The sequence below is a fragment of the Nicotiana tomentosiformis genome, chromosome 11 (assembly GCF_000390325.3).
Source record: "Nicotiana tomentosiformis chromosome 11, ASM39032v3, whole genome shotgun sequence".
Lineage (NCBI taxonomy): Eukaryota > Viridiplantae > Streptophyta > Magnoliopsida > Solanales > Solanaceae > Nicotiana > Nicotiana tomentosiformis.
Window position 1 is genome coordinate 118195698 of NC_090822.1, and position 17860 is coordinate 118213557.

The 17860-nt window shown below is 41.0% G+C and overlaps 2 protein-coding genes across 2 annotated transcripts; both read left to right on the forward strand.

The window, feature by feature from the left end:
- Nucleotides 1-902: 902 nt before the first annotated feature.
- LOC138902076 (uncharacterized) lies at nucleotides 903-7821 on the forward strand. The gene is made up of 4 exons (XM_070189886.1): nucleotides 903-1262; nucleotides 1343-1642; nucleotides 2499-2727; nucleotides 6989-7821. The coding sequence occupies exons 1-4, from the start codon at nucleotides 903-905 to the stop codon at nucleotides 7819-7821; spliced, it is 1722 nt and encodes a 573-aa protein (XP_070045987.1).
- Nucleotides 7822-13378: 5557 nt separating this feature from the next.
- Nucleotides 13379-14338, forward strand: LOC138902077 (uncharacterized). The gene is made up of 3 exons (XM_070189887.1): nucleotides 13379-13703; nucleotides 13848-14025; nucleotides 14185-14338. The coding sequence occupies exons 1-3, from the start codon at nucleotides 13379-13381 to the stop codon at nucleotides 14336-14338; spliced, it is 657 nt and encodes a 218-aa protein (XP_070045988.1).
- The last annotated feature ends 3522 nt before the right edge of the window (nucleotides 14339-17860 follow it).

The window sequence follows — 17860 nt, forward strand, 5'->3', positions numbered from 1 at the left end:
CAACACTTTGCCGAAGAAAAATATTAAATATTTGATAAATTATGTGTCTTTTTATATTTTGATGATCTAATAAACTTTATGGTAAAAAGTAGATCAGGACCTGTTACACATCCTCAAAGTGCTCAAGAATAACAAGTCTCAAGTCGGGCACAAGTTCCAATAACTAGAGTCAAAGAGACGATAGAGGGAACAAATAGACATCAGTTTCCTTGTTGACTGTACCAGTCAACTCCCCACAGCTATAAAGTCACTACAATTGTTCCTCTGCACACACGCAACAGTGCAAATAATGCAACTGTCACTTTATGGGGAATGCCTTGTACCGGATAATTACTTGCATCATTCAAGTGACATCACTTGTATGTTATTAATATGAAGCAAAGGAAAAACACACACTTGCACATCCGAAAAATCAATAAGTTTTCTCTCAAGTGTGTTGCTATCCTACAAGTGACTTCAAGGTTTCAAGAACAAAGGACCAGTTTCCAGCACTGAGTTACTATATGTCCTTAGTTATGTTGTAACTTTGTTAGAGTGATCTACTTGTAATTCCTACTTAGCTTAGCTAGAAGCATCGTGTAGGAAACTATTTGTAAAACCATAAACCTTGTGTTTGTGTCTTGGCTAGAGTTAGTCGAGTTGTGAGCTTTGTAATAGAGTTATTATAAAGAGGCTTCTAATAGAGTTATTACAAGTGAGTGAGGGATTAAGAGTTTAATTCCTAAGTTACAATAGTTTGTAATATGAGGTTTTCTCAATAGTGAAGTTGAAATCCTACGTGCCCATGAAAACTGTTGGCGAGCCAACAATGACAGTTCCAAAGACAAGGAAGGAGTACAACGATGTTGAGTGAAAAGCCATAGAGAAGAACTTCTGAGCAAAAAAGATTCTCGTCTGTGGTAATGGACCAGACGAATACAACAGAATCTCTGCCAAGGAGATCTGGGAAACTCTCCAAACAACACATGAAGGAACAACTCAAGTCAAGTAGTCAAAGATCGACATGCTCACCACTGAGTATAACTCTTCAGGATGATGAGTCCATTCAGGACATGCACACTCGATTCACCTCCATCATCAACGAGATCCACTCTCTAGGAGAGATCATTCCAAGGAACAAACTTGTCACAAAAATACTCAGTGTATTACCTGGTTCCTGGGAAAGCAAAGTAAATGCTATCACAAAGGCAAAGGATCTGCAAAAGTTGACAAGTGGCGAGGATGCTGGCATGACTTATCTGACAAAAAGATTTCAGAAAATGGTACGCAAAAATGGAGGCATTCCAAAAGGGGTAGCTCCAGCAAACCAAGAGGTTATAACTTGTGTCATAAATATGGGAAGTCAGGACACTTTATCAAGGATTATCCTCTCCTCAAGCAAGACCAGTACAAGCACAACACAGACAAAACAGTCAAGAGGAACCCGATTCCTCACAAAAGATTCAAGAGAAAAGATGTCGCCGACAATGTTGTTAAACAAGCTCTTGCTGCATGGGGAGATTCTTCCAGCGAATCTGGAGAAGATGATGAACAAGGTGACACCTCTATGATGGCAGTTGAAAGTGAAGCAGCTGAATATGACTCCATCTTTGCCCTGATGGCAAAATCTGACGATGATGAAGATGATGATGATGATGATGAGGTAAACTTTCTAGATGTTCAAAGAAATTTGAAGTCTTACTCTCAAAAGAAGCTTATGTTTTTGACCAATGTTTTAATTTATTCTTATCATAATCTTATAAATGACAAAAATATGTTAATTGTGGAACTAGGAGAGGTAGAACATGAGTGAGATGATCTGGTAGTCGTAGTGGTTGACCTAAAAGAAACCATCGAGGTTCTAAAGAAAGAAAAAGATGTTCTAATTGAAAGAATTGAAAACGTAGAGCATGATAGAGATAACTTATTGGTAGTAGTTGTGGATCTAAAAGAAATAATTTAGGAACTAAAGGGGGACATATATCCGGGAACATCCAAGAAGGAAAGGAAGTTGCAAGTGAGGCACACATTAAGATTGAAAATGAACTAAAATTTGTGAATTCTAGTATGTGTGATGAACTTGAAAGAAACAGACAACATCAAGAAGATCTAGGCAGAGTTAAAAATTACCTAAAAAAATCTCTGAAGTGGACCTGGTCCTCTGATACAATCACTTTCATGTATACAAGCAATAGTGGGAGCAGTCAGGGAGTCGGGTTCCAAAAAGAAAGGACTCCCTACAATCCACATAACAAGTATGTTACTGTCCTTGATAACTGGCTTTGCACTCACTGCTGTAACACTGGACACTTTAAAGAAAACTGTAAGGTTAGAATTCAGTCCCAACAGAAAAATAAGGTTTTTGTTGAAAAGGTAACTACTGCTAAGGAACTTGGTTCCTCCATTAAAAAATGTGCACTGCCTGCTTGGACAAAAAAGTTTAATTCGCCCTTTTCCTCACTACAAGGGACCCAAACTTGTATGGGTTCCTAAGTCTAATACTCGATTCTCTTGTGCAGGAAGCAGTGAAAGGAAACAGCCAAAAATGGTATATGGATAGTGGCTGCTCTAAGTATATGACTGGAAACATTGATGATTTCCTTTCACTCAAAGCCCTGCAAGGAGGGAGTGTGTCCTTTGGCAATGGCAAAAATGGATACATTCTTGGAGTAGAAAGAATTGGGAAGACGCCCACTCATTCAGTTGAGAATGTGTACTATGTGAATGGCTTGAAATATAGCCTACCAAGTGTCTCTCAATTCTGCGACAAAGGAAACAAAGTGAATTTTTTTATCAAAAACCTGCACAGTCACAAATCTCGTGACTGGTGAAGTTGTTCTATTGGTGAAAAGATTTAAAACATCCATGTTGCTGATTTTCAGTCCTTGCACAATGGGGATCTTACATGTCTGAGTGTTGTTGATGATGATGCTGAGCTGTGGCACAGAAGATTAGGATATGTCACGCCCCGACCCCGGTCGAGCAAGCTTGCACAGTGCCATCTACCCAACTCACCCATGAATAAAGAGAAAAATACATTTCATTAATTAGACTATAAGAGGTCATGTGAATAACACCAGTTCATTTCTATTAGTTACGTCATTAACAAGTCTTTGAAATAGAACACAATACAATCATAGTTAAAATGGAACAAATGATACGATTACAGCATTTTTAGTTAACCTTCCCAAAAATAGGTACAACCCACACTATATTTACGGAGCCTCTAACAGGAACAAAAGAGTACTATGACAGTACTGACAACAAAACCCCGGCTATACCTCAAAACGCTATGTATAAAGGATAGAAATACAGGACCCCGAAGTGAAGTGGGGCTCACGGTGGTGTCAACCACCTGTTATGGAACCAGTTGCATCCATTAAAGATGCAACGCCCCCGGCAAAATGGACATTAGTACATATGGAATAGTACTAGTATGTAAAACTAAACACCCTTTCAATAGAATAAGTAACAGTAAACGGAGAATAAAACATAAAATCAATAGTAAACTCAAACAGTAACAAGGTGTCAAGTTAGGGGAAAGGTAAATTTCAAGAAAAATTTATTAATTTAAGTTGGGAGATCTTTAGCACCGATACACTACCGTGTCTCATCACATTAACACGGGGATTTACTCCTCAATCACTCATACATTGGCACATGTAATTTTGGGGTTAGGTTGTTCCGACCTACCCTTCCTCGGTGACTAAACAATACTCCCAAGACATTCATTATTTAAAAGGATTTACCACACATTTCAACATCTTGTACTTGCCTCTTTGTTTCATTGGCACTAATGGCCCAAAATATAAAGTTATTGTTGGCACATTGGCCGTATTTCATATTCTATATTTACTGTTTCACTTTCAACAACAAACATTTCCATTCAAGACTTTAAATACACATTTGAGAAACTAACCAAATTAAGGGACTTAGGCACATATGATTTCTTACACAATTCGACATGTTAGTTTTCATTAGAATCACGTTTTTAAATCATAATATATTAACACACAACCCATGCATAATCACCTTCTCAAGTAGTAATTCAACATAATAAGAATATTTGGAATACAATTGAACGCATATATCTTTCGACGCAAGGCTTATTCAAAATAATCAATTTATAACGAGCAACATGGGACTTACAAGGATATTGTGGGGTTCAATTCTAAAAGAAGAGTTTAGCCAATATATCCCGGCTCGAGCTTTTTAAATCACTACAATATTCTGGAATTCTTAGCCTCGTCGATCTATTTAGAAATATAGCAAAATTGAACACAAATTAGGAGAGAGTTCATAGTTCCAGCTCACTTGAGCATTTTATCAAACACTAGGTGTGCATTAAGGTTTTAAGGTCCTTCTATGGTGGATTATTTCATCCCACTATCCAAAAAGAGCTCAACAATCTTCCCACTACCCTTGATAGTGCATGCATGTAAAATAAACAACTCTCATACCCAAGAATCATACTCCCAGTTACCAATCTTCTACCTAAACACGAAATTAAAGACTAGGGTTAGAACCTTACCTCTTGGATGAAGACCTTGTGAGTTTTCCTTGTGAATTCTCCAAGTCTTGAGCAAGAATTGATGAATAATTAGCCTAGGGTCCCCTCCTCTCTCTCTAGAACACACTCGTTTTTTTCTACCCTTCCTCGGTGACTAAACAATACTCCCAAGACATTTATTATTTAAAAGGATTTACCACACATTTCAACATATTGTACTTGCCTCTTTGTTTCATTGGCACTAATGGCCCAAAATATAAAGTTATTGTTGGCACATTGGCCGTATTTCATATTCTATATTTACTGTTTCACTTTTAAACATCATCACGGATCGTCAACAACAAACATTTCCATTCAAGACTTTAAATACACATTTGAGAAACTAACCAACTTAAGGGACTTAGGCACATGTGATTTCTTACACAATTCGATATGTTAGTTTTCATTAGAATCACGTTTTTAAATCATAACATATTAACACACAACCCATGCATAATCACCTTCTCAAGTAGTAACTCAACATAATAAGAATATTTAGAATACAATTGAACGCATATATCTTTCGACGCAAGGCTTATTCAAAATAATCAATTTATAACGAGCAACATGGGACTTACAAGGATATTGTGGGGTTCAATTCTAAAAGAAGAGTTTAGCCAATATATCCCGGCTCGAGCTTTTTAAATCACTACAATATTCTGGAATTCTTAGCCTCGTCGATCTATTTAGAAATATAGCAAAATGGAACACAAATTAGGAGAGAGTTCATAGTTCCAGCTCACTTGAGCATTTTATCAAACACTAGGTGTGCATTAAGGTTTTAAGGTCCTTCTATGGTGGATTATTTCATCCCACTATCCAAAAAGAGCTCAACAATCTTCCCACTACCCTTGATAGTGCATGCATGTAAAATAAACAACTCTCATACCCAAGAATCATACTCCCAGTTACCAATCTTCTACCTAAACACGAAATTAAAGACTAGGGTTAGAACCTTACCTCTTGGATGAAGACCTTGTGAGTTTTCCTTGTGAATTCTCCAAGTCTTGAGCAAGAATTGATGAATAATTAGCCTAGGGTCCCCTCCTCTCTCTCTAGAACACACTCGTTTTTTTCTACCCTTCCTCGGTGACTAAACAATACTCCCAAGACATTTATTATTTAAAAGGATTTACCACACATTTCAACATATTGTACTTGCCTCTTTGTTTCATTGGCACTAATGGCCCAAAATATAAAGTTATTGTTGGCACATTGGCCGTATTTCATATTCTATATTTACTGTTTCACTTTTAAACATCATCACGGATCGTCAACAACAAACATTTCCATTCAAGACTTTAAATACACATTTGAGAAACTAACCAACTTAAGGGACTTAGGCACATGTGATTTCTTACACAATTCGATATGTTAGTTTTCATTAGAATCACGTTTTTAAATCATAACATATTAACACACAACCCATGCATAATCACCTTCTCAAGTAGTAACTCAACATAATAAGAACATTTAGAATACAATTGAACGCATATATCTTTCGACGCAAGGCTTATTCAAAATAATCAATTTATAACGAGCAACATGGGACTTACAAGGATATTGTGGGGTTCAATTCTAAAAGAAGAGTTTAGCCAACATACCACGGCTCGAGCTTTTTAAATTACTACAATATTCTGAAATTCTTAGCCTCGTCGATCTATTTAGAAATATAGCAAAATTGAACACAAATTAGGAGAGAGTTCATAGTTCCGGCTCACTTGAGCATTTTATCAAACAGTAGGTGTGCATTAAGGTTTTAAGGTCCTTCTATGGTGGATTATTTCATCCCACTATCCAAGAATTGCTCAACAATCTTCCCACTACCCTTGATGGTGCATGCATGTAAAATAAACAACTCTCGTACCCAAGAATCATACTCCCAATTACCAATCTTCTACCTAAACACGAAATTAAAGACTAGGGTTAGAACCTTACCTCTTGGATGAAGACCTTGTGAGTTTTCCTTGTGAATTCTCCAAGTCTTGAGCAAGAATTGATGAATAATTAGCCTAGGGTCCCCTCCTCGCTCTCTAGAACACACTCATTTTTTTCTAAAATATCATATTTCTCTCTCAAAATAAGCCCCAAGGACTTTTAATCAAAACAGGGTCGGGTAAAAAAATTAGAAAAATAAAGCCCTGACACAGATCTGCGGTTGCATATGCGACCGCATAACGCTTATGCGGTCCACAAAATGGACCGCATAATGGCCCTCCGGAACTGGGGAATTCTTCCTCATTCTGCGGTCGCATAATGCACCGCAGAACTCCCCCTCCGAAAAATTTCATGCTGTGTCTGTGATGGGTTATGCGGCCAGCATAATCATTATGCTGGCCGTATAACGGACCGCATAAGGGTCCAAAAAAACTTCCCAAGTTTTTGCTTAAATCTGCAACGGATCTACTTTAGCACCAAGAAACTCTGGGTTTTTAGATAAAATTTTACGGGGCTTTACAGGACATGTAAGATTTTCATTGTTGAACAAGTTGGTCAAGAAGGATCTAGTCTGTGGGTTGCCTAAGTCAAGGTTCAAAGATCACAATGTGTGTGATGCTGGTGTAAGAGGAAAGCGAGTCAGGTCCTCTTTCAAGACCAAGAATGAAGTAAGCACCTCAAGGCCACTTGATCTTCTCCATATGGATCTATGCAGGCCTATGCGGGTGCCAGGTAGAGGAGGAAAGAAGTACATCTTTGTCATTGTTGACGACTACTCCAGATTCACATGGACCTTGTTTCTTAGAACCAATGATGAAACCTTTCCAGTCTTTGTTGCATTTGTGAAGCAGATTCAAGTGAATATAAGCCATAATATTGTAAGTATAAGGTATGATCATGGCACAGAGTTCGACAATGTAAAATTCGATGAATTCTATGTTAAAAACGGCATAAGTCACAATTTTTCAGCTCCTAGAACACCCCAACAAAATGGTGTTATGGAGAGGAAAAATAGGACTCTTGAAGACATGGCAAGAACTATGATAATTGACAGTGGCGTAACAAAAGGCTTTTGGGCAGAGGCAGTCAACACTACTTGCTACTTGGTGAACAGGTGTATGATCAGGTCCCTCCTGAACAAAACTCCATATGAATGGCTAAACGGAAGAAAGCCCAATCTAACTCACCTAAGAACGTTTGGATGCAAATGCTCCGTTCTCAATAATGGTAAGGAAGCTCTGGGAAATTTGACGCCAAAAGTGATGAAGGAATCTTTCTTGGATATTCCTCACAAAGCAAAGCATACAAGGTCTACAACAAAAGGACTCAATGTGTTGAAGAAAGTATACATGTAATCTTTGATGAATCATATCACCTATGTGGAAAAAATTTACATGATAAGATTGATCAAGACAGAGAGCAGCCGAAGGTTCCTGGAGAACTCATTGATATGGAAAATGGAAAGGCGGAATTGATGAGTGATAAGTAGGGATTTTTACTACTTATTTGTACTCTTTTACTTTCGTTTTAGCTCAAAATTGCTTAACCGTATTCCCGAAAATTAATGAAATATAATTTCTTGCAGGAGTGTTGGAATATGAGTCAAAGAGATGAGAATCAACTCAAGAAAGAGAAATTTTGGACAAGGACCAAAACAAAGCTAAAAGGGCAAAATGCGGACCGCACAATATTAAATGCGGCCGCAGAACATGAGGAAGCCTCTGACAAAATTTCTATACAAAGCGCGGACCGCACAATTATTGTGCGGTCGCAGAAGATGAGGTTTAGAGAGATGGATTCTAGGGTCATGAAGAAGTGTGAACCGCACTATTATTGTGCGGCCGCATAATCAAAAGTGCGGCCACACTAAAAAATGTACGGTCCACAGAAGTCTTGCATGTCAAAGATAAAATTCAAGAGTGCGCCGCACTCAGAAATGTGCGGACTGCGGAATTTGAAGAAGTGCGTCCGCAACCCAGAATTGTGCGGTCGTAGAAGTCTATCCTGTCAAGCTAGTGTCAAAGTGCGGACCGCACACATAATTGTGCGGCCGCAGAATCTCCGCAGGGGCAATTTTGTTCGATAATTTCAGCTGGGTATAAATAGCTCTTTTTGTCAAATTTAGGTTAAGGAGGGAACACCTGAGAATAGATAGCCGTTTTTCTTTACTGTTTTGGGTAACTTTTTAATAGTTTATCATTTTAACATTAGATTTTCTTTCCTTAATCATCTATTATGAGTTTTATCTTAGTTTCTTCTTTAATTTCTTCATTTTGTATGAGTAGCTAAACCCTTATCTAGGGTTGTGACCCAACCCTAGTATGGGTACTTAATGGGTGATTGATTTAGGGCTTATTTATGATTGGGTATATGATATTTAGCCTAGTTCTTGCTTCTAATTGTCTTAGTCTCTACTTGAGAAAGAGAGTCTAAGTCTAGGAAAACTTGGCTAACAGAAAATTGGGGTGAATTAAAGAAATTGATAGCCCCAATTAAAGGGTCGAGTCTAGAGATAGTAAGACCCGACTTGAGCATCTATCACTTGTTTCGTGAAATACCCATTTGGAAGTAGAAAAGAAACAACTGAATATGTGGAAGTACAATCTTGGGCACGTCATATATTTAGACTAGGTATATACCTAATCCAACATAAAGCTCTCTGTGGAATTGACCCCGACTCGCGCTGGGTATTTATAATTGCATCGACCGCCTCACAATCCCAATTAGTAGTGTGCATTTGGGCGACATCAATTTTTGGCGCCGTTGCCGGGGATCTAAATACGGATTTAGCTATATATTTAGTTTTGTGTGTAACTTGTCTTCTTTTCCTTCCGGGTTACTAACTTTTTTGTGAATTGATTATAGGCACAAAAATGGCTCTCAAAAATGATCCTCTCAGAAGTTTGCCATTGGGGGAGGAAGTGGACGATGACCAAGATGATGAGGTTCAACTTGAACCTCAAGCAAATAGGTGAGGCCGACCGCCTCATGACAATATTCCTGTCCCTCCCCCACCTCCACCAAAAGCGGCTGTACACCGGGTATTGCCGAACGAAGATTATGCAAATGCCATAGTCCCGCCCCGCATTAGGGCGGGGAACTTCCAAATCACCAATGTGATGCTTACATTGCTTGAGCAACGTGGATTCTTCACCAGGGCTCCGGGTCAAAATGCATACAAGCACCTCAAAGGGTTTGTGGATACTTGTTGGGAGAGAAAACAGACCAACGTCTCCGAGGATGCGCTAAGGTTGAGGCTATTTCCCTTCTCTCTATGGGCAAAGGAATTGGATTGGTTAGAAAGATTGCCCAACCATTCCATCCATATATGGGATGAGTTGGTGGAAAAATTCATTTCCAAGTTCTTTTCTCCCGGGCATATAGCTACACTTCGGGATGAGATTCTAGCGTTCAAACTAGAGCCCAATGAGCCTTTGCACGAGATTTGGGAGAGGTATCGTACCATGGTTAAAGAGTTCCCGAATAATTATATGACTGAGGCCATGATCCAACAAATATTCTACAGGGGGATCAACATTACAAATCAATGCGTGGTCAACCAACTTGTCAGTGGGAATTTCATGACAACGCCTTATGCCGAAGCTTATGAAATCTTGATGAAATGGCGGATACTTCATCGGCATGGAAAAGTAGATCTAATGTTCCTCAAGGTGATCCAAATATCATTCACCTATACAAAGAGCTACATGATCATGAGCAAGCAATTGCCGAGTTGACCATAATAATGAATCAATTGGCCAAAGCTCAACTCCAACAAGTTCAAGGACCTAAGCAAGTGAATATGATGGAAGGTGTCAATATGATGATAAACAAGAGAAGGCAAAAAGGTCAACAAGTACAAAACCATGTAGAACAATTTGTGCAAGATGATAGTGGGTTTGACCAAGGTGATTCGTACGATGAGTAAGAAGAAGAAGTACAATATGTTAACAACTACCAAGGGCAAAAAAATAATTCACAAGGCCTGAATCAACAACAATGGAGATCACAAGGAAATCAAGGAAATTAGAACAATCAAAGCCACCAAGTCAATTGGAGTGGTGGTAATAACAATCAAGGTAATTGGAGCAATAACAATAATCAAGGCAATTGGAATAATCAAGACAGCCAAGGAAATTAGGGAGGCAATAACCAAGGCAATTGGGGAGGCCACAACCAATGGGGTTGGAATAATAATAACCAAGGGAATCAGGGGTCGGGCTTTCAAAGGCCCCCGATGTATCAACAACCAAGCAACCCGCCTCCTTATCCGTCCCAAGGTTCTGGTACTTCCAACAATGAAATGGGATGGATTGAAAATATGTTCAAACAAATGATGGAGAAAAATGCCGACTCTAATGCTCAATTAGCCTCTCACAACACTTCATTCTGCAATTTGGAAGTTCAATTGGGGCAAATCTCACAAGCTTTAAACACTCGTCCTAAGGGGGCACTACCTAGTGATACGGTGGTGAGCCCGAAGGGTGGGAACAACACGGTACATGCCATGGCCGTAACAATAAGGAGTGGAAGAGGTGGAGATGCAACCACCTCAAATCAAAGAAGAATTGTGGATGATGATGTAGTGGTTCAAGAATATGAGATTCCAAGCAATGTGGTTCAAGCTAATAAAGAAGTGAGAATTGATATTGATGAAAGTGTGGAGGAGACCCAAGAAGAAGTGAACCCGTCTAGGGAACACGTGATTGACATACCGGAACCGGTAATGCCAAAGGAGAAGGCACCAATGCCAAGGCCTCCTTCGCCATACCCTCAAAGGCTCGCCCAACAAAATAGTGAGAACCAATTTAAGAAGTTTATTGACATGATGAAGAGCTTATCCATTAATGTGCCATTGGTTGAGGCGTTGGAACAAATGCCCGGTTATGCAAAGTTCATGAAGGATTTGGTGACAAAGAAAAGATCAATAAATTGTGAGACTATCAAGATGACACATCAAGTGAGTGCTATTGTGCACTCAATGGCTCGAAAATTGGAAGATCCCGACACTTTCACAATCCCTGGCACTATTGGGAGAGCCGATTTTGCCAAAGCTCTATGTGATCTAGGGGCGAGTATCAACTTGATGCCCTACTCGGTGTTCAAAACTTTGGGAATTGGGCAACCAAGACCCACATCTATGAGGTTACAAATGGCAGATCGTACTATGAAGAGACCATTAGGTATTATTGATGATGTGTTGGTTCGTGTTGATAAGTTTATCCTTCCGACGGACTTTGTGATTCTTGATTACCAGGTGGACTATGAGGTGCCTATTATTTTGGGTAGACCTTTCCTTGCTACGGGGAAGGATCTTGTTGATTTGGAAGCCGGCGATTTCACCTTCCGGGTGGGCGATGAAAAGATGGTTTTCCATGTGTGCAAATCTATGAGGCAACCGAATAGTAATGAAGTTTGTTCATTTGTGGACTTAGTGACTGAAGTGATTGTTGATGATGCTAGTGTCGTGATGAATGTTGATGATACCTTGGAAGCCATATTGCTTAGTCATGATGATGATGAGAAGGAAGGCTTTGTGGAATGTGTAAATGCATTACAACGAATGGGGTCGTATACGTATGAACCTTGAAAATTGTCCTTAGATCTTGAGAACCGGAAGACTCCTCCAACAAAGCCCTCAATCGAAGAGCCTCCCACTTTCGAGTTAAAGCCATTGCCTTCACATCTTAGGTATGAGTTTCTTGTCCCATGTTCTACTTTACCTGTTATTCTTTCCTCTTGCTTGACTAACATGCAGGTAAATTCTACTTTGACGGTGCTTCAAAAGAGGAAGAAAGTTATAGGATGGACACTGGCGGATATTCGGGGTATAAGCCCCGCCTTTTGCATGCACAATATTATTTTGGAGGAGGATGCCAAACCCTCCATTGAACATCAAAGAAGATTAAATGAAGCAATGCAAGAGGTGGTGAAGAAGGAGATCATAAAATGGTTGGATGCCAGAGTTGTTTACCCCATTTCCGATAGCTCGTGAACCTCTCCGGTGCAATGTGTCCCAAAGAAATGGGGCCTGACTGTGATAACAAATGACAAGAATGATTTGATCCCCACATGAACGGTCACCGGGTGGAGAGTTTGCATGGACTATAGGAAGCTCAATAAAGTCACTCGGAAAGATCATTTTCCGCTTGCATTTCTTGATCAAATGCTTGATAGGTTGGTCAGACGAGCTTTTTATTGTTTCCTTGATGGATATTCCGGCTACAATCAAATTCTTATTGCTCCTGAGGACCAAGAGAAGACTACTTTCACTTTTCCCTATGGTACTTTCACATTCTCGCGGATGCCATTTGGGTTATGCAATGTACCGGCGACTTTTCAAAGGGGTATGATAGCCATCTTCACCGACATGGTGGAGGATTTTCTTGAGGTCTTCATGGATGACTTTTTCGTGGTGGGGAATTCTTTTGATGAGTGCTTAGACAACTTGGACAAGGTTTTGGCAAGATATGAGGAAACAAACTTGGTTTTAAATTGGGAGAAATGTCACTTCATGTGGCAGTTGGAGTGGGTTTGGTGTAGCGTATCAACAAGATCTTCCATCAGGTCTACTATACTAGTAAAACCATGAATGATGCCCAAGGCAATTACACGGTGATCGAAAAAGAGCTCCTTGCTATGGAAAAGTTTCGCCTTTACTTGATGGGTACAAAGGTGATTGTCCACACCGATCATGCAGCGCTTCGTTATTTGATGAGCAAGAAGGATTCAAAGGCGAGGTTAATGCGGTGGGTGCTTCTATTGCAAGAGTTCGATCTAGAAATCCAAGACCACAAAGGTAGTGAAAATCAAGTGGAGGATCACTTGTCTCGATTGGAGGAGGAGGGGAGGCCACATGATGGCCTTGAGATCAATGATTCCTTCCCCGATGAGTAACTTTTAGCCATTTCAATGACCGAGATGCCACGGTTCGCCGATTTAGCAAATTATCTTGTGAATGGCATTGTATTGAATGAGTTCTCTTCAAACCAAAGGAAGAAGCTCAAACGGGATTGCCTTGACTATTATTGGGATGAGCCATACCTCTTACGGATTTGTACCGATGGTGTGATTCGAAGATGTGTGCTGGAGGAGGAACAAATGGGAATTCTAGAGGCTTGCCACTCTTCACCGTATGGTGGTCACCATGGTGGAGCAAGTACGGCGGCAAAAGTGTTGAGTTGTGGATTCTATTGGCCTACTCTCTACAAGGATGCTAGTGAGCTTGTCAAGCGTTGTGATGAATGCCAAAGGGCCGGTGGAATCTCAAAGAAGAACGAAATGCCTCTCACCACCATTTTGGAGATAGATATTTTCGATGTGTGGGGTATTGATTTCATGGGTCCGTTTGTTAGCTCTTGTGGGAACACCTACATTCTAGTCGCGGTTGATTATGTTTCTAAATGGGTTGAGGCCGTTGCTTTGACCAACAATGAAGCGAAGAGTATGGTGGCATTCTTGAAGAAGAACATCTTTACAAGATTCGGTACTCCAAGGGCTATCATAAGTGATGGGGGTTCGCATTTTTGCAACAAGGCTTTTGATACCTTACTCACAAAGTATGGTGTCACGCACAAAGTATCGACTCACTATCATCCTCAAGCAAGCGGACAAGTTGAAGTCTCCAACCGGGAGATGAAGAGTATTTTGTCAAAGACAGTGAATGCCAATCGGACGGATTGGTCAAGAAAACTTGATGATGCTCTATGGGCTTATAGGACGGCCTACAAAACACCGATCGAGATGTCTCCATACCGGTTGGTGTTTGGTAAGGCGTGTCATCTTTCGGTGGAACTTGAGCATAAGGCCATGTGGGCTTTGAAGAAGTTGAACCTTGAGTGGGATGTCTCCACAAACCTAAGGGTGGCATAATTGAATGAGCTAGATGAATTCCAGTACCATGCCTACACAAAGCTCGTCCCTATACAAGGAGAAGATGAAGTACCTCCATGACAAGTATATCAGAAACAAGGAGTTTAAAGAAGGGTATCTTGTGTTATTGTTCAATTTCCGGTTACGGATGTTTTCGGGCAAGTTGAAGTCTAAATGGAGTGGCCCATTTGAAGTGGTGAATATAACCCCCTTTGGTGCTTTGGACTTGAAGAATAAAAATGATGAGCTGTTTAGAGTCAATGGACATCGGGTAAAACACTATCTTGGCAAGGATGATGATGGCCACATCGTGGCGGTTCTTCATTCCAAATGATTGGTAATCCGCGTCATGCCGCGACGTTAAATCAGGAGCTTCTTGGGAGACAACCCATGTGTCTTTGTTCTTTTCCTTTTTCTTTTTTAGGCTTTGTTTTGTGCTAACTAATTTTGAAGTGTATGTAGGAATGGGTGTGCATTACAGGGACCGTGTCATAAAAAAATTGGCTAAGTGTTGAAAAAGTGCGGACCGCAGAAATCACTCTGCGGCCGCATAATTCTGTGTGATATCGCACAACTGGAAGACCAAAATTGCAAGTTCTCTGAAATTGGCCTGTCAAAATTCATAGCAAATCTGCGGCTGCACACAAAATTGTGTGGTCCGCACAAATTATGCGGTCGCACTCACTTTTGTGCGCACCGCAGAGTTGCATCGAGGTCCTAGTAAAGAGTGTGGTCCGCACTCAAAATTGTGCGGCCGCACTCACCTTAGGTTTGGGGCGACTTGGTCAGCCTATAAATAGAACCTCAATGCACTATTCACAACTTTACACACTCTGAGTTCTTGAACCCTAAGCAAACACAGTGCACGTTCAATTAGTTCACAATCTTCCTTCATTTCATCAGTGTAGATTCTTACTTGCATCCTTCATAACTGGTATGTTCATTACATCTTTAGATTTTTCAGTTTCTTTTAGTTTTTGTTATTTTGTGGTTGAGTTATTTTTAGACCTAAAATGTCAATTGTTAGTCATGTGTGCTTAAAATCATGTGGGTAATATCATATATGTTCATTGGGGCCTGGGTGGATCATTAATTATGTTTAATTGCAAAAACCATGTCTAAATTATGCAAAACTTGCAAAACAAAGAGTCAGTGTTGCGTAATTTCAAATTGTGTGGCCGCACAAAAAATTTTGCATTCCGCAGATCTTAAACTTAGGGCTAAAATGTTGCATGAAAAGTGCGAACCGCACTCAAAATTGTGCGGTCCGCAGAAAAATTGTGCGGCCGCAGAAAATTGTGTGCGATCACACTTTGGAACTTCAGAGAACCAGTGTTCTGGAATTAGGATTGTGCAGCCGCACTCGAAATTGTGCGATCCGTACTTCAGGATGTGCGATCGCACTTCAAAATTGTGCGGTCCGCACATGGCAGTCTACGGCCGCACTCAAAATTTTGCAGTTCGCACTGCCTCTTCTGCAGTCTGTTTTCTTGCAACTGTTATGCATCTGTGTACACTATTTTGAGCTCTAACTGACTTATGTGCCTCATATTACAGACAATGGTTCGTTCATGAGGTAGAGGAGATACATCTAAAGGGAGAGGTGAACCCTCCCGAGGTTGGGGAAAAGGCACTCAACCTTAGGGGGTGCAAAAGAAAACTTTGACAAAAAAGCAAACCCGGGGGAGAGGTAGGGCCACAGAGCCTTCTGAATCAAGGTCATATGTCCCCTTTAGGGAAGCCTACAAAGGTCACTCAATGGGAGAACAACCTGAGGCCCAGTCCCAACCATCACACTTCCCAGGGAGATACCAACTCCGTGATGAACCCTCCACCTCAACAAGTTCTTTTGAAGGTTTAGATGCCGGCAGCCAGGGTTCAGAGCCCTCCTCTACACACACTCCTCCTGCACCAATTGATATAGATGATGATGATGATGTTCCTGATGATGGTAGAGGAGGTGACACTAGAGTGGGCGGCCTTGAGAGGTCGAAAAAGAATGAGATGTGGGAAGACAGGTTTATGAGCTTAACAGCTTTCACCAAGTTCAGAGAGTGGTGGCCCCCGAGATCGCTCACATTTGAGCGGAAAATCTTACTGAAGGATTTGGATAAATACAATCCAAATGTCCTTAGGCAGTTCAAGGAGCGCCAGGGGTGGATGTGGTTCACCAGAGTGTCAAGGATGCCAAAGAGCACTTGGTACGAGAATTCTATGCCAATCTGGCACACATCAAGAAGGGTACCAAAGTTACCAAAGTGTGGAATTTGAAAGTTAGATTCGATTAGTGCACTCTGAACCAGTACTTGGGATTCGAGGAGTTAGAACCCGTCCAGTACTTGGAAAAGCTCTCTATGGGTGATGCAGTTCTCACTTGGCTAGCAGAGATATTGGCAGCTCTAGGACCACCACCATCGTGGATCACAGTGGTGGTTCCCATTGCTCGGGACACCCTCAATTTTGAGGCAAAAGGGTGGCAAATTTTTGTGTGCAGTCGCTTAGACCCAAGCCGGAATGAAAACAATCTTCCCCTCCCCCGAGCAGTTTTGTTGGCATCCATCATGGCCGGGTACCCAATAAATGTGGGTGACATCATCTCGACCAATATGTCGTTGGTGGTCTAAAGAGGTGAAAGTTCTTATCCATATCCCAACACACTCACAACATACCTCACGAATGCAAAGGTGGAGCCGAGGAGTTTTGATAAAAAGGTGCGGGCTAAACAGCCCTTCTCATGGTACTCTTTGAAAGGTCCGGGAAACCCAAAGTTCAAGGGTAAGGCAACTACCACAGGTGGCCAGTCTGATGAGGCAATGGTGGTGGTTACAGATTCAGCTGCTGAGCCTTCTACAGCTGCCATGCCTTCCGCAACAGCTGGTCCTTCCACCGAGATAGCTGACATGCCACCACCTCCACCTTCTAGACCATCTACATCAGTGCCAGTTCCTGCCTCTTCCACATATCCACTCATTATGCTGCGAGTCTCCCAGACATTGGTGAGTCTCAATAGCTGGATGCAGACAACTACTTTAAAGATGTCTGACATATCCAGTGATGTTGCAGCACAGTCCTCTACCCCAGCAGCACCTTAGGTACCTCCGTCAATGGAGGAAACATTGAAGAAGATCCTGGAAAATCATAAGACTATCACGGATACAGTGGTGGCGCACGGAAGAGCTATTGAGTAGTTGGGCAAACAGGTTAAGAAGATGCAGAAATCTCAGGCATCAAAGAAATCAGTGGAAAGATTAAGCACCGATGTGGCCAAGCTTGCATCAGCTGGGGATATTCCCCTTGACCTTCTAAGGATTCGGACCCTGCTGCCCACACAGCTGAGGAGATGCTCCAGATGTTCAGCCACCCCATTATTCCCCGACCAGAGGATGATGAGATCCAGTTGGAGGATCCAGAGGGTGCTGATGATGCCATGTACACTGAGACCATATAGGGAGTTCTCTTCACTCTCTACCCTTCCTTATCCTTATTTTTGTTAAGCATTGAGGACTGCTTATTTTTTTCAGG